Here is a 26354-nt window from a genome sequence, read left to right on the forward strand (position 1 = left end):
GCCGCCGCCTGCGGTCTCTCGGGCCCGGGCTTCCCCGCCGCCCCCGCTCCCGCCGCCGCCACCCGGGTCCGAGCGGCCGCCGCCGGCCCGCAGATGGCGCACTCGACGGCCGCCGCGCCGCTGGGCGCGCTGGAGCAGGGCTGCCCCATCCGCGTGGAGCACGACCGCCGGCGCCGCCAGTTCACCGTGCGGCTCAACGGTAACGCGGCGCCCGGCCCGCCCCCGCCCTTTGTTTGCGACCGAGCGAGCGGGGCCCGCCGAGGCCGTCCGGGAGGGGCGTCGCGAGCGCGGGGCGGGGGCCTCGGGGTGCGGGCGCTCGGGCCAGGCGGGGGCGGCGCGGCCGGCGCGGGGGGTGGGTGGGCTGCCTGGGACGGCAGGGACCCGGGCGGGCAGAGGCCCCAGAGAGACGGGGGCGGGAGCCGGGGCAGCGCTGGTCCCCGGCCTCAGCCGCAGGGGACCCGCCACCTGTTCGGGCCTGGCTGTTTTCGGCGTGGGGCACCCACAGAAGGCTGCGGTTTGGGGTCCTGGAAAGCGGGTCAACCATGACCTGCTCCCCTTTTCCCCGAGTGCTAAATGGCTTCTTGGGGCTTCTGGGAATCTTAGCTTTTCTACACTGGGGAGGTTGGAAGAATCCCCCCCGCCCCCCGTGGAGGACGACGTGGGGGTGACAGCGACGGGGGCTGCTGCCCTGAGAAATGAAGCAGGGTAGAGGGGCGGGGGTGTCAGGGTAGAGGGGCGGGGGTGTCAGGGCAGGGCTGCTGTTTCGAGTCAGGTGTCCAGGAAGGCCTCCTCCCCAGGAAAGTGGCATTTAAGGCAAGACCTGAAGGAGACAGAAACGGTGCAGCAGCAGGCAAGAGTGCTCAGTGCAGGCGGCAGCGAGACCAGAGGCCCTGCGACGCCTGCCTGCCGCGTGCTCAGAGTAACAGCGGGCGGAGGACTGTAGGGAGGAGTGTGGGGTGGCAGATGTTTCGGGGCCTGGAAGCTGTTGACTCTTGGCTTTGACTTTGAGTGAGATGTCACCCGGGAGGGTCCTGAGCACAGGATGGACGGGACGGCCTAGGCTCCCTCTGCTGCTCTGAGGGGAGCAGGCTGAGGGTTAGGACAGAGCTGGAACGTGGCTCCTCCTGCACGGGTTCATGCAGTGTGAGCAGCGTGGGAAGAAACGTCCAGGGAGACAGCTGGAGAGGACGCTGACATGGGGTATGAGAGGTGGCTTGAACTCAGGTCTGCCTGGCCCCAGGTCCAGATTCTGAAACACTCGCTTTCATCGCCATCATTTTACCAGTGGGGAAACCAAGACGACCAGCCAGTATGCAGCTAAGCCAGAATCGAGTCCCCCGCCTCCATCAGAGGACTGTTATCTGAAGGCTGGAGGAAGCTGGAAGATCCACCTGAGCCGCCCCTTCCTTGGCTTTCCCTCTCCCTGCCTCAGCCAGGGCTGGGAAGGGTCACTCGGGGGTCCCAGAGTCCTGGAACTTTCTGCATTCTCCTCAACCGCTGTTTTGCAAACAGGAAGACTGAGGCCCCAGAGAGTCGGCAGCTGCTTTTGGCCTCCCTCAGCACCCCTGGAGGCAGCAGGGCAGAGAGTGCTGCAGCACCAGGCCTTGTGGGGGTCAGCTCCATGTTCCGATATGAGGCCCCTGCATGACGCCACAGTACCCACAGTGGTCCCCTAACCCTCACAAATCCCCACACCCTGAAAGTGTCCTGTGATGCTCACCCGGAGCAGGTGTCCTTGAACAGGGAGGGCAGGAGGAAGCCTAGTGTAGGAGGCTAGCAGGACGGGCGTCATCCATGGTCTGCCCTCGCTTGCCTCCTGGCTGTGTTGGGCCAGGCCAGACCAGGGTCCTGTGGGGAGGGGAAGTGACCTGTTTCTGAGCTTCTCCAGGTTCCCAACTCCCTCTGCCTAATCCAGGTCTGAGCCACCATCATGCGGCCCCTCCCCAAACCTGGCTCTGCACTAATGCAGAAAAGCTGGGAGGGGCTTCTGAGGCCTGCCCTGCTATTCTTGCCCCCAGTTGTCCTGGGTCCAACACCTCGGCTCCCAGAGGCCCAGGTTCTGGCTTTACTTCTGCCTCAGTCTCCTCATCTGTGGAATGGGCATTTTGATCTGCTGGCACTTGTGTCTGGGTTGGTGCAGGCAGAGCAGAGATGGTGGAGGGAGGTCCAAACCTTTTGCAAAGACTCCACGCCTCCCATAACCCCTGCTCCTTTCCCATCGTGAAGGCTTTTGTCTTTCCCTGTGACACCTCCCCTGACAACTTCCTAGGGCCCTTTGGTCCTGAGTTGAGAGAGGCAGAGGGTACTGGGGTGGAGAGACCCAGGAAAAGGTCCCCTATTAGCAGAGTAGCTTCGGCTTTTCTCAAAACTGGTCACAGTCCGTGATCTTGATGTGATTCTCTGGCCCAGGAGGAAGGAGGGTCACAGTGTTCATCCCAGGACAAGGTGACGTCCCTGGGGCACAGAGGTGTCAGGACTGTCCTGAGATCACCTGGCAGAGTTGAGACTCAAAGCCAGGGCCCTGCCCTGGGCTTTTTCCTATGGCTCCCAGGTGACAAGCACTGACCCCCTTCTACAAGTCTGAGGTTTAGGGCTCTCAGGGCAGCTCCCAGAGCTCAGCCCAGATAAGGGCCTGGGGCTGTGCCCACGTCTCCACAAGCTGATATAGCGGTATCCGTGGGCTCAGCTGCCCAGATGCTGGGGAGGGTGGCCACGATGCCCAGAGGTGAGAGCATGGCTGATAGCACTGCCTTTGTACCCTGTGGTCACCTGACTTTAGGGCTCACCTGGAATGATAAGGAGGGACCCAGGCTGGCAGCTCCCTGTGGCTGCTGTAGGGAGGGGCCACCACTCTGCTGTTCAGGGCAGGCAGTGTGAGTGGTGGCCAGACTCAAGGCACATTTTGAACATCGTGCCCAGGGACCAGCCAAAGGATTATAGTCTGAGAGAAAGGCAAGGAGGACCCAAGGATCATGGCCTTAGCCATGGGGGATGGCCATTTTCTGGGGATCCCCAGGCAGGTTGGGGGAGGAGAGTAGGGGAGTTAGGCCGTGGGCACTGGAATTGCATTGTGGGCTGTGGTGTAGGTGTGGGCAGCTGCAACTGGGTGGCTTCTGAGTGCCCTCTCAGGCCAAGGTTCAGGCCACAGGTCACCTGCTCCAAGAGGGCTGATGGGAATCTGGCTCCTCGGCAGCCTGGAGCATTGTGGTCTGGCTGATGGGGGTCATTCATTTAAACTTGGCCTTTCCCTCCCACATAATCCTGCATCCACCCTAGCGACCCCAGATGCCCTCTGTTTCTCTTTCAGCCTCGAGACCCTCCTAGAGACTCAGCCCCATCTCCAGCCAGCTCCACACACCTCTGAGCTGCCTCTTGGAACACCAGTGTCCCTGTCTGTAAATGGGGTTATAGGAATCGTAACTGTTTTGTCTGATCGTCATGAGGATTAGCATGTGTAGGGAACTGAGCATGGCCTGCCCCGTGGTGGCACCTCACACGCGTGAGCTACAGCCGTTCCTGTCCCTTTATCTCCTGGAGCATTGGCTGGAAGCGCAGGGGCCAGGCTCTGGGAAGACCAAGGTGCTGGGTGTGCCAGTGGCCTGCAAGGCCGTCTCGAGCCCCCAGTGTGTCAGGTGGAGAGAGAACAGCAGTTGTTTGTTGGACAAATATTTCTGCAGTGTCTATCCTGGGCTAGGGGCCGGGGATGTGGTAGTGATAGAGCTCGTGTGACCATCGGGGGCTGATGGGATGGCAGAGAATCCCTGAGGTGTCCCAGGGTCAGGTCCATCCATGGCCCAAGTGGCCACTCCAGGAATACTGGCTGAGGGAATGAGGGAATGAATGAACAGAAGAACACTAGCAATCTGGCAAGGGCTCGAGGCCCCGCCACCTCCCTGCTCTGCAGATATTGTGCTGGAGCAAAAGCTGAGGTCCTTTCAGTGGCTTGCAAGGCCCTGCATGGTTTGTCCCTAGGACCCCCTGACTTGGCTTCCCGACCTCCCCTGTGCTCAGCCGGCCCAGCCACTCTGGCCTCCTGTTCCATGAGCATCCTAGCCCAGAGCCTTTGCACAGGCTCTTCTCTCTACCTGGACTGCTCACCCCCCAGATCTCCTCTCGGGTCCCTTGCTCCTTCAGGTCTTTGCTCAGGAGAGGCCTCCCCTGTACACCCTCTTTACAACGGCCGCCCACCCTTGCTTCCCAGCCTTCCTCTGCCCTGTTGTTCCCTTAGCACAGCAGCTCATCACCTGCACGTCCTATGTTCATAATGATAGTTATTGTCTGTCTCCACTACTAACATAGATCCTCTGTGATGGAGAGTTTTATCAGTTTTGTAAACTGCTTCCTGCCCAGCACCCAAAACCCTGTCTGAACGTAGTAGGCCCTCAATGAGTTTGAGGTAATTAAATGGCTAGGGCAGGCGGGCAGCCCCCTCAGTCACTGGGTCAGTCCCCAAATAGCCTGTTGATCTCTGCTTGCCTTTTCCAGTGAGTTGAATTCCCCCAACAGGTGCCGATCCAAGAACCGAGTCCCATGTTGTGTAGCAGCAGTGGAGGCCACAGCTGGGCCCTGGCCAGGACAGTGGGTACAGCCCGCGGAACGACTGTCAGGCCCACAAGGAGGAGGCACCAGTGCTGGGGGCGTGGAGGCATGGGGAGGAGGGGGAGCTGCGGGCCTCCCTCGGCTGGGCCTGGCAGAAAAGGGGAAGGGGGCTTGCAGGCGGAGGGAACGGCTGGGCGAATGCCTGGAGGCAGGAGGCAGAGCGCATGTGGTGGTGAGGCAGAAAGAATGGACTTGGCTTGGGGCCTGGAAGCCTGGTTTCCAGCTTCACCTCTGGCTTGCCATGTGACGTGGTCTCTGGAGCTCAGTTTACTCATCTGGAAGTGGGGAGATGAATTGTAGCCTCCTTCCTGGAGCTGTGGGGAGAATCAAGGGAGATACCAAGGACCAGGAAGCCTCCTAACTGGGGTTGGACCCTGTTGCAGTGCCTGATTTGCTGTGTGATCCTGGACTGGTCATTTGATCTCTAAGCCTGCTAGTCTTCCCCTTGTAACACCCAGCACATGTGGGAGGCCAGACACTCTCAGGAGCAAATTCTCTGGTGCTTTAAAGTTAAAACAGCTGAAATGCAACTTGATTTTAAAAAGCAGAGAAAGACACTTGTTTTGACATTGATGTGTTTTCTTTCAGGACACAGTGAATTGTGTCCTCCAATCTCAGGGCCTTTGCACTGGCTGTGCCTATGCCTGTCCTTCACCTGCTTTATCCTCAGTGCTCTTGTTCATTGTTCACCTCTCCCCTCAGAGGTGTTCTCCTCTGAGGGGCTTCTCCTGACTACACCTGACTTAGTGGCCCTGTCCCTCCCCCAACCCAACTTATTTCCTTCAGGCACTTGCAGCTCCCTGAAACTAAAAACCTTGGAGTTGCCCTTGGCTCTTCTTTGTCTCATTGCCCACACCCAAGCCTCATCCTGCCAGCCACACCCTCAGGATGCAGAGTCTGACCCCTTCTCACACTCCCACTGCTTCCACCTGGTCTGTGCCCCCTCATCACTCACCTGGACCAGTGCAGCCACCTCACAGGTCTCCCTGCTCCTGCCCCCAGTCCATTCTCCCCACGGCAACGAGAGGGATCCTGTGAAGTCATGAGTCTCATCTGTCCCTCCTCTCCTGTGGACCCTCCCAAGGCTCCCAGCTCATGATGGCTTAGGAGGCTCTGCAGGACCTGCCCGCGTCACGTCCCTGCCTTCATCTCCTCCACCCTCCCCAGCACCCCTCCTCTCCAGCCCCCCTCCTCCTTGCTGACCGCTCCTGCCTCAGAACCTTTGCACCGGCTATTCCCTCTGCCTAGGACACTGTTCTCCCGACATCACATGACGCTGACTCCCTCTCCTCCTTTCTGTCTCTGTCCCCCACCCAGCACTCCCCACACCCCTTCCCCATCCCCTCAAATGCTGTACAGTCACTAGCTTTTCTTATTTTTTCTTATTTATTTTCTTTATCCCCTTCTAGTCAGTTTCGTAGAGCAGGACTCCTTGTCAGGCTTCTTCATTGCTGTGTCCTTAGCACCTGAGACAGTGCCTGGGGCTCAGAAAGTATTTGTTGGATGGATGAGTGAGTGGGTGGGACGGAGGGGTGAGTGGGTGGGTGGGCGTGGGTGGATGAATAGATGAGTCGATGGATAGACGGGCGAGTGGATGGTTGGTTGAGTAGAGGGATGGATGGATGGGTGAGTGAATTAGTAGGTAGATGATGGATGGATGGGTGGATGGATGAGTGGATGGGTGGGTAGGTGGGTGGATGGATGGACGGACAGGTGTACACAGAAAGATAAGGAACTAAAAACTGGTTGAAGGAACTTCAGTTAAATGTTATTCCAACAGAGTTTAGGGTAGACTGGTGAGCTCCAGGTCCAGCCGGCCTGGGAGGGCATGAAGACCCATTTCTTTCTGTTTCCTGTGCCCAGTGTCAGTTTCATGAACTCTGGTGTCACAGTCCTCCGTTCTCCCACACTGTGTCTCTGGCAGGGTCAGCAGGTGGTCCTGATGCATCTCACGGATCTGCCTCTCTTGTCTCTTCGTGCTCTGCTTTAATTGCAGACTTGCCAAGCCCTGCTGTATATCCAGTGCTTGGCCCCAGAACACCCAGACCCTGGGAGGGGGCCCAGTGGGGACACAGAGAGGAGGGCTGCAGAGGGGCTGGCAGAGCCCTTGGATGCGGAGACTGATGACAGTAGCGAAGGCTCATATGGAGCTGTGTATTCCAGGCTTTGTGTGGCTTTCACAGAGATTACCTCATTTACCTTCTAAACAACTCTATGGGGAACATTTTATTATATCCCCGCTTTACAGATGAGGAAACTGAGGCACAGAGAGGGTATTCAAGATTCAACTGCAGCAGTTGAATGGCTCCAGATGCCTGTCCCACCACCCTGGCCTCCACGCCTGGGTCTGCTGGGCACCTATAGGACTCTATGCTGGGGCAGCTGAGCCCCTCAGGCCCCTAGAATCTCCTAGGGCTCACCTGTCTCTTCCCTCCCAACCCCCCAGGGTGTCATGACCGGGCCGTCCTGCTGTACGAGTACGTGGGCAAGCGGATCGTGGACCTGCAGCACACCGAGGTCCCCGATGCCTATCGCGGGCGTGGCATCGCTAAGCACCTCGCCAAGGTAGGGTTGGCAGGGGGCATGGGGTCAGCCACCTTCCACTCAGAGGCAGTGGTGACCCCAACTCCAGCGTGCTTCTTGGACTTGCCTCGCCGACAGGCTGCAGCTGACAGCAGGCAGACATCAGGAGCACACATTGCTCTCCCCGGCTCCTCCTGGGGCTGGTGGTGGCCTTTCTGGGCCCTGGCCTCTGGTTTGCAGATCTCTGGCGTGGCTAAACCTCCACAGTCACCACACTTCCTGGTGTTAGGAGCTTCCTGGTCAAGCCTGATTCTATCCTAGGGCCCCCTGCTCCTGGCTCATAATAGGTACCTCATTCCTAACTCCATACCCCCTTCATCCCCAAAGCACCTTAACCTCCAGGCTGCCTGGACAGCAGGTTTAGGCTTAATGAGGGGAATTACAGCTGGAACAAAGAATGGCTCTAAATTCCCCTAAGGGCTGCTCCTGGGGCTTGGCTGGGCCCTCTGCTGGCTTCCCCTCCTTCTCCTGCCCCCACCCAGGCCTCTGCGCCAGCGCGGGGGCTCAGGGAGACTGGCAAGGCGTCCTCTGCCTCCTCGCCCGCTGCCTGGGGCGTGGGGACTTGTGCCTACCCGGTGCGAAGTGATCTGTCTTCTCCTTCTACACAGGACCAGCCTGTGAGCTGGTCTGTGGGGTTATCCTAGGTTACCCAGGAGACTCAGAGAGTTACTAATGTGGGCCAAGTCAGAGGGTGGCCGGGGAGCCTGGGGGCTGCGGTGGGAGCCCACACCACAGCTGGGTGCCGGCTGCAGGGCCCTGATCCCTCTCCTCTCTGCCCTGGCTCCCAGGCCGCCCTGGACTTTGTGGTGGAGGAGGACCTGAGGGCCCATCTCACCTGCTGGTACATCCAGAAGTACGTCAAGGAGAACCCCCTGCCGCAGTACCTGGAGCGTCTGCAGCCGTAACCCTGGCCCGCGCGGGGAGTGCTCCCTGCCAGCCCCTTCCACGCGGCCTCCACCAGGCCTGCGTACTCTCAGGAACCTGGTCCCACTGGGAACAGACTCAGAGTTATTTTTGTAAGGACACTCAACTGTGGCCCCATGTCCAGACCCCTGGAGGAGGCTGGCAAGGATGGGCAGTAATCCAGTGACTGTGCGGAAGGGTAGGTGACAGCGCCACTCTGCTGGGACCCACAGCTTCGCAGAAGGAATTCTGTGCACTCCACATGGGAGCCGGAGCCAGTTCCCACCTGCCAGTGATCAGGAGGGCAGATATGATCCTGCCACCACGTCCTAGGTCTTTCTGCAAATAAGGGTATTCCCCAGAGCCAAGAGAAGCAATAAGAAACCTTGTGTGCCACCCTCCAAGGTGGTAGTGCCAAGCCTCACCTGTCGCCAGGCCACCCCCTTCTCTTTCTTAAGACTTCTATGCCCTGGTACCTGCAGTGGAACCAAGGGGCAGCCCTCCCTGATGTGAGGGACAAGGAGAGTGGTGACCAAGTGCCAGCCCAGGCTCAACTGTGCACACACACATGTACACACACAAACACACACACAGGAACACGCACAATCATGGGATGTGGAGTGTGGACAGGCTGGTGGTGGGGAGCGACAGGTGTTTTCCTGTCCTTGGTGCTCTCACCTTTGGTTGACTTCTTGTGTGTCAGCTCTGCAGGAAACCAAGGTCCCCGTCCACCGGGAGTTGCCCCCGGCTGTCAGCAGCCAGCTCCCAGCAGCCAGCTCCAGAGGCAGCTCGAGCAGCTGCAGGCCCCGGCCGCTGCCTCAGCATCCCCGGCCCTCGTTGGCTTTTTTGCTGCCACTGCCCACCAGGGCTTTCTCAGACAGGACATCTTGGAGCTGGGGGTGGGAGGGAGGCAAGCTGTCCTCAAAAACTGCCCTTGCCACCCGAGAGGAAAAAACATTTCAGCCAGAGGGATTTCTTTTGCTGTTGCTAGACATAGAGTGTTTTTCTTTTTGGTGGCCGGCTATAGCCAGGCATGTTCTGTTGCCTGTCCCCAGTCCCACTCTCTCCCCGGACCAGCCTTCCTGGTTATAGCTGGGGAGACGTACCAAGTACACTTTGGTTCTGGGGGACCCGCCTTCCTGGGGCCCTGTGGCTTCCCTTTAGGGGATGTTTAGGGCTCAGGGTCCTGACCTCTTGTGCTCTGCTGCTCCTCTGTGGAGCTGGGGCGTGACCCAGGAGTCAGGGTTCCTTGTTCCTTTTGGTCTGAGATATCAGCCAGCATTGAATCCCTGGGATTGATGTGCCCCCTCCAGGCCACTGGGGATGTCTGGAGCTGGACTCTGGATGGTACATGGGGAGGCTGACCCGAGCCCCCAATGCCTCCCTCCTCCAGTGCAGGTGCTCTGGAGGGTGGGGCTGGGGGCACTGATTGCCATGGTGACTCTTCCCTGTGTCTGACTCAGTGTGGCAGGTGCTGTCCTGGCCCGTGGTTGCCTTTTCTACTCACCACCTCCTTGCCCGAGCCTTGGCACTGAGACTCCCCTCCTGTCCTTCCCCAGCCACTGCAGCTCAGGGGCCCACCTCAGGCGTTTGTGCACAGGTGGCTGGAACATCAAGATCTGCACATGGGAGGAGGGCTGCCAGCCTGACTCTGGGGATCCCTGAGCTCCAGAGCCCTCAGCTGCTGTGAGTCACAGATGTGGACCAGCAGTGGTCACCATCCTAAGCACCCCCACCCCATCCCGTGCCAGACACTCCTGCTGTGGCCTCCAGGAATTCCTGAGAGCCGAAACTGTCCTCCTTAGCTCTGTTTACAAAGGGCTCTTAGGAGGGACTGAAGAAGCCCCTGGGCCTCCAGGAAGAGATAGCTGGTAGGTGGACTGAGCTGTTCTGTGTCCCCTCCAGGCCTAGAGCTGCCCCATTCCTGGTGCAGTTTAAGAAAAGAGCAGGTTGTAGCCCTGGGAGTGGACAGACGGGCCAGCCTGGGCGCCTTTGTCCTCCCCTTCATATCCCAGAGCAGCTGGGCTGGGGGCCTTCTTTCCCTCCCTCCCTCCCCTCCCTAGGATCACACCCTTCCCAAGTTCAAGCACAGACTCCCCAGTAGCTCAGTGATCTAATGCTGGCTCCCTCTGGAGCCTAGAGGGTAAGGTGGCCCAGTGCCCTCCCAGCCTTCCCACAGGAGGGCTCCTGCACAAGAGGCCCCAGAGGGCCAGCACGGGCTTTGAGGAGCAGCGAGCCAGGTGGCACCAGGAGGGAGTAGCCCCTGCCTGAACCTAAGATTCCATGCACTGTGTTCTAACGGCAAGTGACTTGCCAGCCAACCAGCATACCCACAAAACACTTAGTACTTGAATGAGGAGACGAGGCTTATGGAGGCCCTATGTGGACCGTGGGCCCAGGAACAGCAGCTGGGGCTTTCTCAGTAAGTTTGTCCCCAGTTCCCACAGGTGTGACCTGGGCCTTCTCACCTTGGGCTTCCTTAAAGTTCCTGCTCCAGGGGGCTTGACAGGGCAAAGCTGGGCCTGGCCCGTGGTCTCCAGTAGAGCCTCACGGTGGCAGCAATAGCCACCTCTCCCAAGGTGGGGCCTCTGGTTCTGCTGGAGACACCCCGCCCTGGAGCCCCCCACCACCCCTCAGCCAACACAGTCTGACTCAGCCGTGCCAGCTTGTCCTCTGGTGCTACCGTCTCTGGCATCCCGGCCTCACCCCCTCCCTGTCCCAGGACGCTCTGGAAGCTGTTAGTCAGGAGGCTGGTCACACAGGGCCAGTTCGTGTGCCTGGGTTAGACCAGTGCAAGAGCAGGCAGAGGGACGTTTGGGGCCCACTCTGCTCCCCGCGGCAGATGGCCTGAAGGCCTCATACTCCCCTGCCACGTCTCACCCTGTGGGTTTCTCCTCCTTGCCCAGTCAAACTAGGTGGTGAGTCATGTGCCTTTCCTACTCAGGACCTGTTGAGATGGGTCTGGGCCAAGGCTGGTCTCCGGACCTGCTCCCTTTGTTATCTTTCAGCTCTTGAACATATTGCACGACATACATTTCAATGACAGGGTGGCCCAGCATTCTGCTCCAGGGTGCTTCCAGGAGAGGCACCCATGTGCTGTCCACACAGTCATCTGATCATTAGTCTTGTTTTTAACTGATGAGGAAACAGGCATGGCGAGGAGGTTGGGGAGCCCCCAGGGTGTGAGGAAGGAGTGGAGAAGACAGCCTCGGCTGGGGCTCTCCCTTCCCTCCCTGGCGTCCCACCTCTGCTCTTGATAGTCAGCACAGCCTGCACGATGGCAACAGCCTGCTTCTCAGCGGGGAGAGCCAGGCTCTGACAGGCGTTGTGGCTTGGCTGAGGTCTCCCAGCAGACAGCAGTGGCGTCAGGATCCCAAGCCAACCCCGGGCGACTTTGCTGCCCACCTTCCTTCCAGGGCCCACAGCGTGGTTCCCACTGCCTGGCTCCTGGGGCTGAGGCTGCCGTTGGCGCTAGCGCTGGCCCTGGCAGCGCGGCTGCTTTGCAGGGTTTCCTCAGAAGAGGCTGTGACTTCACACCAGCTACTGCTCTCGGATCGGAGCTCCTCTCCCCCCTAAAACATCTCCTTTTGGGATTTCTGGTCCAGCGTAGGGTGGTGGGGCCCAGCCTCGTGTGAACACAGGCCCGTCGGGGAAAGCGGTGGAATCCTGTCCCCCCCAGGGCCGCGTCTCATTCCGCCCAGGGAGGGAGCAGATGCCTGAATGGGAATTTTTCTCCTAGCTTCCCGCTGGGGTGAGGGGGTCTCACGGCTGCCCCAAACTAAAGAGGAAGGGGCACAGCAAGGCCACGCCCTTCCCCGTCTCATCCCGCTCCTGTTTGACAGGCGAGAGGCCGAGGCTTGCAGTGGGGGAGTCACTAGCCTGCAGCCCACCCTGCAGGAGGGGACCAGGATCCAAACCGTGTTCCCATCTTCTCTAGAGGATGGTGTTCAGCTTGTGTGTTATGAGGTCTTATGTCTACTTTAGGTGACAGATGCTCTCAGAAAGCAATAAACAGACAAAACTTCCAGCAACTTCTCTGCTCATTTGGAAGGCTGATGCAGGGTTCTGCCTCGAGCCATAACTCACATTGCCATTCAAGAGGGCCTGGCTGCCACGGGGAGGCCTTGCAGCGCGGAAGCAGGGGCCGCAGCGCAACATTAGCGGAGCACCTGGCCGTAGGCTCACACTTCCTCCTCAGTTCAGGATTCTCGGGTTTGCTCAAGTCCACCCAGATATCCCTTTACTATTCTCAGGGCCCCACTCCTTCCAGTTCAATACCCTAAATTTCACGTGAGAGATCCGGAGAGGCTATGAATTCAACTTGTGTTGTAATTCTGCAGCCCACAGGTTCAAATTTAGGGTTGCATTTTCAGTTGTATCAGTCTTATGACTACAATATATTAAACAGATTCTTTTCTGGTTGTCAAAGAGGCTCTCTGGTTTTCTGTCCATGCCTTGTGCAGAGTTTATCATTTTCTTTCCATGGACTCCAGTGTGGTCAGAAGCCACCAGCTCACTCCAGTCCTCCCAGGTGCCATCCCCACGATCAAGCAGCCATCCAGTCTCCCAAGCTTTGCCTTCAAAAGACACTTCATCCCCAGGCACTTAAAATAGGTGATATTATAAATATAGATGGTCTCTGACTTATGATGGTTGGACTTACAATGTTTTGACTCTATGATGTGTTTATCAGGACATAACACCATCGTAAGTCAAGGAGCTCCTTATGGCTTATTGGGGTTATGGTTTCCACTGGATGTGTATCACTGTCACACCATCGTAAAGTCGAGTAAGGCCAACCACCAGAAGTTGGGGACCGTCACTGTGTTACCAGTATTAAATGCATTTTTGACTTAACGATATTTTTGACTCGCAATGGGTTTATTGGGACATAACTCCATCATAAGTTGAGGGACAACTTACTACTTTTTTCCACTAAATGCTGTGAACTTCCAGGGCCCACTTTATTGTCAGGGCCCCCTGACAATAAGGTCATTATTGTTTCAGCCCAGTCAGGCCAGATAACCCATCCCAGGTTTCTAGCTTTGAGAGGCTGTTTCCTTGGGGGTCATTCCTGCTACCAAGAGCAATCTCGGAGCAGAGTCAGGAAAATGGAAACTGCCCAGGTACTCAGAGGGGACTTGGTGCAGGCGGTTGCGTATGAAGACCGTGGGAAGGACAAGAGGAGCAAGAGTGAGAAGGGGAGATCACCCAAATATTGGTAAGTGTAGGAAACTTTCACCCTGAGGCTGGAGGAACAGAAGGGGCTTCCAAAGCCGTGACCACTGGGCTGCTGAGGGTGCTCCTGGTGGAACCTCAGTGCCTGAACAAGACCCAGGGGGTGTGCCTGTTGGTCACTGCTGCGGCCACTGCCACTAAAAACACTCCCAAATCTAGAAACTCTCCTTACTGCCTTCTAATTTCCTGCCAGTGCTTCCCACCAGCAGAAACTAATTGGAAGGCCACTGGTGAGGGCTCTGGCAAATGCAGTGTGCAGGCTTCCAGCCCTCTGTGACACAGAGGAGGGAAGGGACAACAGCCAACAGGCAAATAATAAGGCTAAGCAGGAACATTCTTGCCTGCTAAGGGCATGGCATATGACGTAATGCCAGCCCATCAATACTGACAGCCAAGACGAAGCATTGTAGGGAATAACAGGCAGATCCAGGCCGACCGAGAGTGGTTATTAAAAATATGAGCTGACCCACTGTCACTAATGCTGGCGCACGATGGACTGGAGTGCTGAAAGAAGCAGAGCGTCCTTGTCCTGGGAGGAGCTTGTCTGAGGTCAAGGGAGACGCTTGCAAGCCACTGAACATGGGGCTGGGTATGAGATCTAACTGGGTGAAATTCTGTAACTTTCTGAATTAGGGAGATGGTAGAACTCATAAGGCCAAAGCATTCCTTGAGAGGTTTGTTCTTGAAGGTTGTCCTGATTCAGGTGGAAATTCAGTGATGGGATCACACATGAGATGTGGAAAGACGCTGAGGCTGAGCAAGAATAAGCCTCTCTGCGGTCATTCTGGAGTCTAGAAAAAGGACAGTCAGGGAGTAGGAGTGTACTGGAGTGTCTGCCAACGAGGGCAAAAAGTCCAGCTAAGTGCTATGGGCTAGGTCACAAAAGCAGGTCGTCTCACTTCAACATCCCAACAAGCTTGTGAGGAGAGAACCTTCACCTCTTCCAGGTGGAGCCAGCGCCCTTTGGAGATCCAGTGCCATCCACACAGGGACCACCAGTATGTGCTCAGGATGCAAGAGTGACCAAGACAGACGGGCTCCATCTTTGTGGGACCCACAGCCCAGTGGGGGGCCGGGGGAGTGGAGAAAGTACACGCACAGTGAGAAGCTCTGTGACGGGACTCTTGGTGCTTGCACAGGCAACATGCCCCCCCCGCCCTCAATGTGGAGGACCCAGAAGCCTTTCTTGAAGAAGGGACGTGTGGGCTACGACCTAGAAGATGAGTGGGTGCTGTGGATTGAATGTCCCCCCAAACTCATTGAAACTTAATCCCCACTGTTACAGGGTTAAGAGGGTGTTACAGAGTTAAGAGGGTAGTTTCAATTATGGTAGTTGAAAGGTGCAGCTTTAAAGAGGTGATTAGATTGTGAGGACTGTGGAGAATGGATGGATCCATTCATGGAGTGGTGGCATGGTTCTGATGGCTTTAGAAGGAGAGCAACTGAGAAGCTTAGCTCCTTCTTGCCCCTGCCATTCTCACCAGGTGACACCCTGTGTCATTATAGTCACCACCCAGGCCCCCATCAGATGTGTTCCCTGGACTTTGAACTTCCCAGCTTCCAAAAGTGTGAAGATAAATTTTATTTCTTTGTAAATTACCCAGTTTCAGGTATTCCATTATAAGCCACAGAACAGTGGGCTAATACAGTGGGCTTCATGAAGGGAGCAGCCTACAGGCCCTGCCTGATCTGGACCCCGTGTCTAGGGGAAGCCCTCTCTCACTCCACTCCAACCACATGGCCTCCCTGCTAGTTCACGTATCTGCAAAGCCACTCCCACCTCAGGGCCTTTGCATGTGCTGCTCCCTCTGCCCAGAGTGTTCTTCCTCCAGATAGGCTCATGGCTCCCTCCACCACCTTCAAGTCTGTGCCCAATTACCATCCTCTCTCTGAGCCCTTCTTCCTAATTCCCCCACACACACACTTTAGATTGCTACCCGCTCCACTCCTAATTCTCTTACCCTGCTCCATTTTTTTCCCAAGCATTGATTTCTTCTTACATAATGTAATAATTTGTTTTATCTTGTTTATTATTCCTTGTCTGTCTCTCCCTGCTAGAATATAAGCACCTTGAGGGCACGAGATTGTCTTCCATTTTGTTCACTGCAATATCTCAGCATCTAGCTCAGTGCCTGGCACATATTTAGTGCTCAGTATATTTGTTCAATGGATGGATGGATGGATGGATGGATGAGTGGATTAATGGATAGATGGACGAGTGGGTTAGTGGGTGGATGAATGAGTGGGCAAGTGGATGGATGGGTGGGTGGAAAGGTGGGTGGATGGGATGGTGAGGTAAAGAGGGCTACAGGTAGACTAAACAGCTTGAGAAAAGGCCTAGAGGTGAGAGACTGATGGCATCTGTGAGGAACTGAATGAAGGTGAACAAGGCTGGAAGGGGGGAGTCAAGAAATGAGATGGAAAGGTGGGCGGGGCCAGGTGACAGAGCGCTTGAGGGTATGGGAGAGGTTCCTGCCAGTTCCATCTGTTTCCACTTGTGGGCACAGAGCCACACTTCCCGGCCACCCTCACAGCAGGTGTGACCCGAGGTCTGAGTTCTGGCCAATGGAGTGTGTGGACATGACATGGGCTCCATCCACACTCTTTCCTTCTGGTCCCACTGCTGAATGCAGTTGGTGACATGGCCTTGGGAGGGGTGAATCTACTAGCTGTAAAGAACGTGGGTATTTGAATCACATGGAGAAAAGCCATTTGCCAATGACAAACTCTTGCTTTGGCTTGTTACATGAGTGAGAAATACATCTCTATGGTGTTTTAACCATTCTACGTCTGGGGGTCTATTTGCTATAGCAGATAGTGTACTAATACCTTGAAGTACAGTACTGTCATGACTTAAAACCTAAAACATAGCATTGGCTTAGTGGTCAGGCAGCAGGGGGCATGGAAATAATAGTGCAAAATGGGAAGCTGGAGCAAGATGTTATGCAGGGGCAAAGTGTTTGCTAAAAGTGTGTGGCCTGGCTCAGACCGGGGAGCACTAAGTCTGTAGCTCCAGGGGAAAGTGGTTGAATGAGCCGGAGGATTAATGTATGTTGATTGTTCCTTCAGCTTATGACAGCAAGGTATGAGAAAGATGCGCTCAAGCAAGATGCGGACGGCGTGCGAACAGAAGAGAGGGGAATAGAGAGAGTCTGAGGCCTTGCAGGGCTGGAAAAGTGAGGTGCAAATGGACCCCGAATGGCAGAAAATAAAATCGAAAAGGTTTTAAGTAACAAAGGCCCAATTAAAACTTTTCTCGGTTTTAGGGACAAGGGCTCAGCCCTGCAGCAAAGATCAAATGAAGGGCGTTTGTCTTGCTCCACAAGCTAATCGTTGAGATATTCCCAAGGTAGGCATGAGTAATCTGAGAGAGAAAGAGACAATCATAGGGATGAAGAAGCAGAGAAATAAAGCTGCTTGAAAACTATGTTAGGAAAGAACCTCAGTCACATGGAACTTCCTGGAAGGAAAGCCCCCTGAATTCTGGAGGGATTTGTATTGCCAAAGAAGCCATGAACCAGTTGTGTAGAATAAGAGTTGGTCCCCCAGACTTGCATGGGCAGGAAAAGAGCTGCAAAAACTGTGTGGTCCCCACCTCGGATGTGACCATGGAGAAAACCAGATGAATTGGGGTCCAAGTGAGGAAATCCCTCCATGGGTAGGGCAGGGGTCTTCACAAGCCTGCCCCCTGGGACTTCATTGCTGCTAGGGCCTGGGGCTGCCGTGTGTCTCCCATTCTCCCTCCCTCTAGTGAGAGCTCTGATTGTGTTCATTCTGTCCCTGCTCCACCCTTGAGCTGGCTTCAGAGGGGGCAGAAACTTGGATTTTACTTCATGATTGCAGGATGATTGCAGGTGGAGAACCTGGTGCATCTCCAGGAGATAGTGGCCCTGAGGCAGAAACGGGGTGGGGAGGGTGTGAGGACACCTGGAAAGGGGAACACCAGGACTGGCATTTGGTTGCCAGAAGGACAGACTGCTGTGGAGACTCATCGTAATGGTCCCATCCTTCCTCAGCACAGACTGTTTCCTGCTTCTCCTGTAGCTAATTGTGAGCAGAAGTGGACCGAAGCGTTTAAGAGGGGTGGGCCCCTTCCCTCATCTCTTCTTCTCCTTCTTTGGGCTGGATACAGAAGGGGAATGACAAGGACACCAGTTGGAGCCTGATCACTACCATACCCTTCCATGGACTGTGGACAGTCTGCCTTCCAGAAATGGCCCTGTCGGGCGGATGTCCTGCTGAGCTCATGCGGGGTTGCATGGGCTGGAGTGGTGGGGGGGGGCTGCAACAAGCTCCTAAGTCTGCCCTGCTGGTGCCCTCGCAGCAGCCTGCAAGTGACAAGTGGCAGCACTAAAGGCCCAAGCCATAGAAACAGGACCCTCTGCACTTCCCATGAGCCAAGCCACTGCTGGGAGACAGCTGGGGATGCACAGCCACCACCGGGAGGGACCAGCGCTGCTCACAAGATGCTTGTAGTTCTATACACGTCTTGCTCTTAGAACTTACTACATGACAGGCCTAGCATAAAGCAGGTGCTCGTAAGTACTAGCTAAAGAAAGACGGTTGGATGAATAACTGGAGGAAACTATACTTTTTTAAAAAATGAAAAAGGTTATATGTACGAGATCACACTCCTCTGAAGGGTCTCAGAGAGAAGCCTGGGTTCTGCCTCCCAGGTTGCACCCCTCCCCATGACACACACCATCCCATCTCATCTGGCCCACAATGGGTGGGAACCCAATTTCGGGTTGCGCTACAAGAGCAATTCTGTCAGATGCCGCTGAGAACACTCCAGAACAGATAAAGAAGATAGTGTGCTAGAAGGGGAGAACCATTTAATTGATGAGTAATGGCCTAACCTCTAGCCAGCAGTGTCCAACTGCACCCCCCAGCCTTCTCGGGCCCCTGTGCACCCTTCACGGTCTCACTCTGCCCTCCCCAGTGCACTCCAGTCCCGGGCTCCCCATACGACCCCTTCCCACACCTTCCTCTTTAAACCTCTCCCTGCTGCAGTGCCCAGCACAGTCCTCTGTACATGGAGCCAAGCTGGAAAAAACCTTTCATAACTCAACTTCTTTTTGAAAGAGAAACAAAGGACTGAAGGTGGAGGTGACAGGTTAGTTAGGGGCAGATGGGATAATAAAACGTGGTGTCTAAGCCTCAATTCAGGACTCATGGCACACGCCACACTGAATGTACCAATGATAGGCCCAGAAGGTCCTCGAGAAGCAGGAGGAAGGCAGGGCACAGGGCAGCGGCCTGGCAGGACATGTGTGAGGTGGCCATGCCATCTCCTCACACACACAGGCCGGGCAGCGTCTTGTGGTGACTCCCAGGCTGTGGCCCTCAGCTCCGGCTGCCATGGATTGGTTTGAAAATGCACAATGTCAGCACAGTTCTGACTCCGGCCATCCTGGGAAATGTCCACAGTGACCTGGCCTGGGAACCTAGGGTCTGGGTGAGAAGGGGGTGACCCCAAGCAGGAGCTGGCAGAGGTGATGAATTTTCCCCCCGCTACTAAAATTAAGACCTAATCTTCAGACAGTGAAAAAAGACACAGCTGTGAGAGTGACAGGGCCCAGCTGCTCCTCCTCGAGATGAGGGAGCCAAGGTCTGGAAGGCTTGCGTGGCCTCTGACCCCTCCAGACCTCACCTACTCCCAAGGACCTGAGGGGTCGCTGCACCGAAACTCCCCGCCACACCTCACCTGCACAGATGCCTCCACGGGGACACTCGCCTTTCTTTGGGGACAGCTCTGACGGCTACAGGGGCTTTCCTTAATTTTGAACTGATGATCTGTCCACTGTCTTCATAGTAGGCTGCACAGTGATCCGCAAAATGTCCACATCCTAATCCCAACCTGTGAATGTCGCCTTATTTGGAAAAAGGGTCTTTGTAGATGTAATTAGGTTAAGGATCTTGAGATGAGGAAATCATACCAGATTATCTGGGTGGGCCCTAAATCCAGTGTCCTTATAAGAAAGAGGCAGAGGGTGAATTGAGACAAAAGAGGAGGTGGCCATGTGACCACACAGAGATTGGAGTGACACGGCCCCAGGCCAAGGAAGGCCAATAGCCACCAGGAGCTAGAAGGGGCAGGGGACAGTCCCCCTAGAGCCTCCTGAGGGAGTGTGGCCCTGCCAGCACCCTGATCTCAGGCATCTGAATAAACGTCTGTTGTTTTGGGGTGCCCCATTTGTGGTCATTTGTGATGGTGGCCACAGGAAACTAAGACATCTTGTGGCCATTGGTCCTGGTCGTGAATCTGACTGTCCCCATGACACACCCCCTTCACCGTTCTCCCTTCCTGGGCATCTTTCCTGTCTCTCTCCCAGCTCCTCCTCCTTCTTCCTACCCTGCCTTTCCCAGGCACAATGAACCCAGGAGAGCCAGGGGACCTCAGCCTCCTTCCCTCCTCCAACTTTTATTTTGTCTCAGGCATTTTTTTCCCCATCTCCAACCCCAAACCAAATCAGATAAGATATACCCCCCAAATGCACCTGCTTTCCCCCGTTCAGAAGAGCAGTCACACCTGGGCCCAGGTTGGCAAGGTGGTGGGTGGTGCACGTGGAGAGGGGAACTCAGCAGGGAGGGACAGGCTGTGACAAGAGCCCTGTTCCAGTCCTGGCTCTGCCACCAGCTCACAGTTGGGCCCTGTGGTTATCCCAGGGCAAGAGGGGTGTATTAGTCCGTTTCTGTGGCTTATAACAAAATACCTGGAACTGCATAACTTGGAAAAAAGTGAAAGTTATTGCTTACAGTTTCAGAGGCTGGGAAGTCCAAAGTCCAGGGAACACATCTGGTGAGGGTCTTCTCTGGTGGTGGCTTCACAGCAATGCAGGGGTCTCACATGGCAGAAAATGGCAGATCAGAGAGAGAGAGAGATTCTCATGTGCTCTCCTTTTAAAGCTCTCAGAACCACACCTGTAACCACCATTATTAATCTATTCACTACTGCACAGTCCTACAATCTAATCACCTCTTCAAGGCTCCACCTTTCAATTACCATAATAGGATTTCCCACCCTCTTAACAGTGACAGTGGGGATCAAGCTTCTAATACATAAAACATGGGGGACATGAGTCAACCCACATCATTCAACCCCTGGCCCCGAAAGTTCATGTCTTTCTCACATGCAAATACATTAATTCCATCCCAAAGTCTTTACTTGTTTCAACTCAAAAGTCCAAAGTTCAAAGTCCCATCTGTGAAATGAAAACAAGTTATCTACTGCCAAGATACAATGGTGGAACAAGCATAGGATGCATATTCCCATTTAAAAATGGAGAAATAGATCAAAAGAAAGGGGTAACAGGTCCCAAACAAGTCTGAAACAAAGCAGGGCAGGCATTACATCTCAAAAGTGGTGAATCATGTACCTTGCTTCCATGTTTGATGTCCTCTGCACGCTGGTGTGGGAGTTGTGTCCCCATGTCCTTGGGCAGCTCTGCTCCTATGGCTTTCCTGGTCTCAGAACACACTTCAGCTCTCCCAGGCTGGTGTTCCACTCTGGTAGCTTCACAGGTCTGAGGTCTCCATGGTGGTCCCACTCTATTGGCTCCAGTAGACATAATACTGTTGAGGTTTTTCTGCTGCAACTCCAGCCCCATGTTTACCCTCAGCATTGCTCTAGTGAAAGATATATGAGGCAAATCACTCCTGCTACAGATCTCTTTCTGGGTCCCCAGGCTTTTCCATACTTCCTTTGAAATCAGGGTGCTCCTAAGCCTTCACGACTCTGGCATTCTGTGAGTCTGTAGACCATGTGGATGCCACCAAGCTTCCCAGCCTCTATTTTCCAAAGCTGTGGGTCCAGTTACCCCTGGGGCCAATTTAGCCACAGCTGGAGCAGTCAAGGTGCTGGTGCTAGAAGCAGCTTCCCAAGGTGGCCCTGGACAGTGAGCCTGTGGAGGGTGCCTCAGGCCTATTCCTGAGACCATTCAGCCTCCGTAGGCCTTGGGCCTGTGATGGAAGGGTTGGCCCTAGAGGCTCCTGCAATGCCTTCAGGGCCTTTTCCCCTTCTCTTGATAATCCCTTTCTTTTGTAGTAATCTCCTTAGAAAACAATCGCTGGGCTACACCATTGCATTTTTCTCCTGAAAATGCTCTCTTCTTCTCTACCTCATGGCCAGGCTGCAAATTTTCAAAATCTTCACACTCTGCTTTCCTTTTAATTATACATTCTGGCTTTATATGATGCCTTTTCTGCCATAACTGAGCATAGGCTGTTGCAGGTAGCCTTGCAGCTCACTGAATGCTTTGCTACTTAGACATTTCTTCTGCCAAATACCCTGGGTCAGCACCTTGAAATTCCTCATTCCATAAAACTTTTGGGCATGAACAGAATGCAGCCAAGTTCCCTGCCAGTTCATAGCAAGGGTGATCTTTGCCCCAGTTTCCAATAAACTTCTTATTTCTATCTGAGATCTTCTTAGAATGGTCTTTACAGTTCAAGTTTCCAAAAGCATTTATCCAGTCTCTAAAACATTCCAAACTTTGCCCGGTTTTCTTGTCTTCAAGCTTTCACCAGAATCTAGGCTTTTTCTAGCTTGTTCATCCAAATTCTTCCAGGCTTTGCTCAACACCCAGTTTCAAAGCTGCTTCCACATTTTCAAGTATTTGTTATAAGCAACACCCCACTTCTCCAGTACCAATTTTCTGTATTGGTCTGTTTCTGTTGCTTATAACAAAATACCTGGAATGGAGAGAATTATAGGGAAACAAAATTTTTTGCTTGTAGGTTTTGAGGCTGGGAAGTCCAAAGTCCAGGGAACACGTGGTGAAAGTCTTCTTGGTCGTGGCTTCACAGCAATGCAGGGGTCTCACATGGCAGAAGATGGTGGAGCAGAGAGTGAGAGACTCTCACGTGCTCTCCTTTTAAAGCCCTCAGAACCCACCCCTGACCACCATTATTAATCCATTCACTACAGCACAGTCGTACTATCCAATCACCTCTTCAAGGCCCCACCTTTTCAGTTACCATAATAGGATTTCCACCCTCAACTGTCACAGTGAGAATTAAGCCTCTAATACATGGACTTTGGAGGACACAATTCAATCAATCCACAGCATCATGTATTATTAAAAATAACTTCACCTGTCTCTCACTTTTTAAAATGTGGCTACTGGAAAATTTAAAAGGACACATGTGAGTGGCAAAGTATCTTCCTCCTCAGTGCCTGACTAGACTGAGGACTCCCTGAGAAGGTCTCCCCTGCATCTCTGCAGCCCCCTCATAGCAGGACGCCTGACACGGGGTTTACTGAAATGAATGAGCCAATGAGCTGCCAGCTGATGGTTCTCCACAACCTGCTCTTTTGGTGGATGGGGCTGGGGAGGGAGACCAGGGAGGGGTGGATAGAAAGAAACAATAAAACAGAAAAACCCGGATTTTGCTTTCATGGTCACTTTCTTTTTAACTGAGGTGAAATTGACATTAAAAAATTAACCATTTGGGGCCGGCCCGTGGCTCACTGGGGAGAGTGTGGTGTTGATAACACCAAGGCCATGGGTTCGGATCCTGTATAGGGATGGCCGGTTCGCTCACTAGGGAGAGCGCGGTGCTGACAACTCCAAGCCATGGGTTAAGATCCCCTTACCGGTCATCTTTAAAAAAAAAAAAAAAAAATTAACCATTTTGAAGGGTGCAGCTCAGTGGCATTTAGTACTTTCACAATGTTGTGCAACCATTAACTCTATCTAGTTCCGGAACATTTCCATCACTCCAAAAGAAACCCCATTTTCATTAGCAGTCACTTCCCCTTCCCCTCCAACACCCCCACACAGCCCCTGGCCACCACTAATCTATTTTCTGTCTCTATATGTTCCTTTATTCTGGGCATTACATATAAATGGAATCATACAGATTCTTCCTTTCGTGTCTGGCTTCTTTCACTTGGAGTAGTGTTCTCAATGGTCACCCACACTGTAGCACAGACCAGAAGTCCATTTGTTTCTCAGGCTGAATACTGCTTCATGGTGCGGATGAGCCACGTTGCTTATCTAGTCACCCACTGATGGGCACTGGGGTTGTCCTCCTTCTGGCAACTGTGAGCAGTGCTGCTGTGACCGTGAGCATACAACTGTCTGTTTGAACACGACGTGCAATGGTCCCCTTTGTGCTGTCGCAGGCCCCGTTGCAAGGCCCTTCTGGTCCCACTTCCTGTGGCAGCTGGTGCTAGGATTCTGTTGGTCCATCCTCCTGCGGGGTCTCCTTGGACCTCAGGCATCCCCAAGGGCAGGACAGGATTCACTCACATATGCTTTCACCCAGAGTCAGGGGTGGTATCTGGCCCAGCACAGGCCCTGCCCTCTCTCTGTGTCCTGGGTCTCAGGCCACCAGCATAGCCTCCCCACTTCACACCCCTTTGAGTGTGGCCACACACCAGCCAGGGGACACAGAGCAGTGTTCTCACCCCACAGTGTCCTTTTGTCAGTCTTCTCTCTGGTCTCCAGCTCCGTCTCTGTTGCCCCAGTTTCTCTCTGGCTGGAGGACAGTCAGCGCAGGGCATAGAGGAGGCAAGATGAGCCTCTCTTCATCTTGTGGCCTCATTCCAAACCAGGAAGGAGGGTGTTATGGGCTAAATTGTGTCCCTCCAAATTCATATGTTGAAGCCCTAACCCCTAGTACCTCAGAATGTGACTATATTTGAAGACAGGACTTTTAGGAAGTAATTACGGTTAGATGAGGTCATAAAGGTGGGGTCCTAATCTGATAGAATTGAAAGATCTCCCTACCCTTCCCCCCTCACCTTACCCATCCCCCCCACTTCCTACCCCCACCCCTGCCATGTGAGGACACAGCAAGAAGGCAGCTGTCTGTAAGCCAAGAAGAGAGCCCTCACCAGGAACTGAATCTGCAGGCACCTTGATCTTGGTCTTCCAACCTTGAGAACTGTGAGAAATAAATGTGTGTTGTTTAAGCTGCCCAGTCTGTGGTATTTTGTTAGGGCAGCCCCAGCTGACTAACGCACCTCTTCCCTGATACAGTTTCCTTCTTCCAGCCACCCCTAGTTACTCCCAATTATATCACCTGCTATCTCATCTGCTTAGCACTTACCTGAAAATATCAAATTCATGACTGCCTGTCTCACCTAGCATCAGTTCCTCGAGGGCAAGGGCCGGTCCAGTGCAGTTGTCCCTGATCACAGCCTGGTACAAACCCCCTAACTAGGGGTGGGATGAAAGGATGAACAGAAAGGTGTCGTGGGATGCATAGAAGCTTTCTATAATCTGTTTCAAACAACATTAACGAGCAATCCAACAATTGTCATCTGGCCAGGGGGTCCCCAGAAATGTTTGATGTGAGAAGGTGACCTTGCCCTTGGAGAGTCTGGGTGAGAACAGGGAGCCCCACACAGCCTCGGTGGAACGCTGTGCAGGCATGGGCAGGTGCCTTAACCTGTTTGAGTTTCCCAGTTTGTGAAATGAAAATACTGCCAGATGTCTCACCCACCTCACTGGTTTGTCATGAGGATGACAGAGGCTATAAAATGAGCTATAAAAAGCAAGGTACTATTATCATCAAACCATCTTTGACTTGCTCACCACACCCTTGCATGACCAACTTGGCCCAATTTGCTTAAGACACTCCCAATATTAAAGCTGAGATTAGGGCTGGTTGGTTAGCTCATTTGGTTAGAGCATAATGACACCATGGTCAAAGGTTCATATCCCCATACCCACCAGCCACCAAAAAACAATAAATAAACAAAAAACAACATGAAGTTCCTGTGTTCTGGCACCCCCTCAGTCCAAGGCAAACCCGGACATCTCGTTAGCCTTCTGCATTCCTGTTCTGGGTTTTGTCCCCAGCCTTGAGTGAGGGGCCGGCCAAGTGAGCTTATGGAAGTGAGGGGCACCATCTATCCATCTCTTTATTGCCAGGGCTTCTCCAGGCCTGGCACAGAATAGGTGCTGTGCAAAGTTTTGGTGAGGAATGAATAACACATCTGCCATGCATCTCCAAGCTTGCCAGGGAAGCCCACCAGGAAGGATGGGCTTCATTAGCAAAAATGAAAGAGGGCAACCTGTAGTACTCATGTTGTAAATGTGGGACCACTGAGGTGTCCCACTCACATCTTCTGGGTAACTGGGGTGTGCTCAGGGCTCCCTGGGAGTGCTGCTTATGCACACACCTCAGCGCCTTCCACATGTCCCAGGGGGGAATGTCAATGAGGTGGGATGGATTGAGTCTCCCCATGGACACCCTGGAGGGACAGTAGTTGGCTGCAGTTTGGGCTAACAGTTGAGCTTCTGGCTGCTGAGCCCTGCTAGGCCAGCTTCTGTCTCACCAAGTAGAGAATATCTATAGAAAGGATTTTAAAAAGTTGTGTCAGCTACCTACTACTGGATAACAAGCCACCTCAAAACATCGGGGCATCACACAACAGCAATTTTGTTCTACTTGTGGATTCTGTGGGTAAGGAACCCAGAGAAGGCACAGGGGGAGGCCTTGTTTCTGCTTCTTGATGCCTGGGCTCAGCTGCAACTGCCAACTCGAGCCTCCACACGTGGCCTCCCTGTGTAGCCTGGGCTTCCTCCCAGCATGGTGGCCACAGGATAGTCAGACTTCTTCCGTGGCAGCACAGGGAGCTCCATGGAACAGGGCAGAGCTTGTACAGCTTTCATGAGCCAACCTCAGAAATCACATGGCATCCCTCCCTCCATATTCTTCTGACCAAAGCAGCCACAAGCCCACTGTACGCAAGAGGAGGTGACACAGGCACCATCCTGATGGAAGGAATGTGAGAGTTTGTGGCCATGCTTTTAAACCTCCAGGGGGGCGCTTGGGGGAGAACAGAGTCCTAGTGCCAGGTAAAAGAGGGACAGTGGAAGCCAAGAAAGAGAGAGAGTGACAGCGGAAGGAAGTGAAAGGGCGACGGACTGAGGCGTGGCCACCGTCGTAGGGCTGGGGTTTTGAAGGGAATGCTGTGCACTGTGCGCTGCCACCATCCTCACCAACTCCCTGGGGAGACGTCCACCGCATCCACACCATTTGTTGCTGCTTCCAGACTTGGATTTCCGGTTATC

At 54.2% G+C, this 26354-nt stretch overlaps 1 protein-coding gene across 1 annotated transcript; it reads left to right on the forward strand.

The window, feature by feature from the left end:
* On the forward strand, positions 1–12513 carry NATD1 (N-acetyltransferase domain containing 1). The gene is made up of 3 exons (XM_063110274.1): positions 1–199; positions 7046–7164; positions 7971–12513. The coding sequence occupies exons 1-3, from the start codon at positions 94–96 to the stop codon at positions 8085–8087; spliced, it is 342 nt and encodes a 113-aa protein (XP_062966344.1). The 5' UTR covers positions 1–93; the 3' UTR covers positions 8088–12513.
* Positions 12514–26354: the final 13841 nt, after the last annotated feature.

Source organism: Cynocephalus volans, chromosome 10, assembly GCF_027409185.1.
Source record: "Cynocephalus volans isolate mCynVol1 chromosome 10, mCynVol1.pri, whole genome shotgun sequence".
NCBI classification, from domain to species: Eukaryota; Metazoa; Chordata; class Mammalia; order Dermoptera; family Cynocephalidae; genus Cynocephalus; species Cynocephalus volans.

Coding starts and splice junctions, on each gene's coding strand:
- NATD1 (XM_063110274.1), top strand. CDS start 94: ATGGCGCACTCGACGGCCGCCGCGCCGCTGGGCGCGCTGGAGCAGGGC. Junction 200..7,045: donor GTTCACCGTGCGGCTCAACG/GTAACGCGGCGC, acceptor CCAACCCCCCAG/GGTGTCATGACCGGGCCGTC. Junction 7,165..7,970: donor TCGCTAAGCACCTCGCCAAG/GTAGGGTTGGCA, acceptor CCTGGCTCCCAG/GCCGCCCTGGACTTTGTGGT.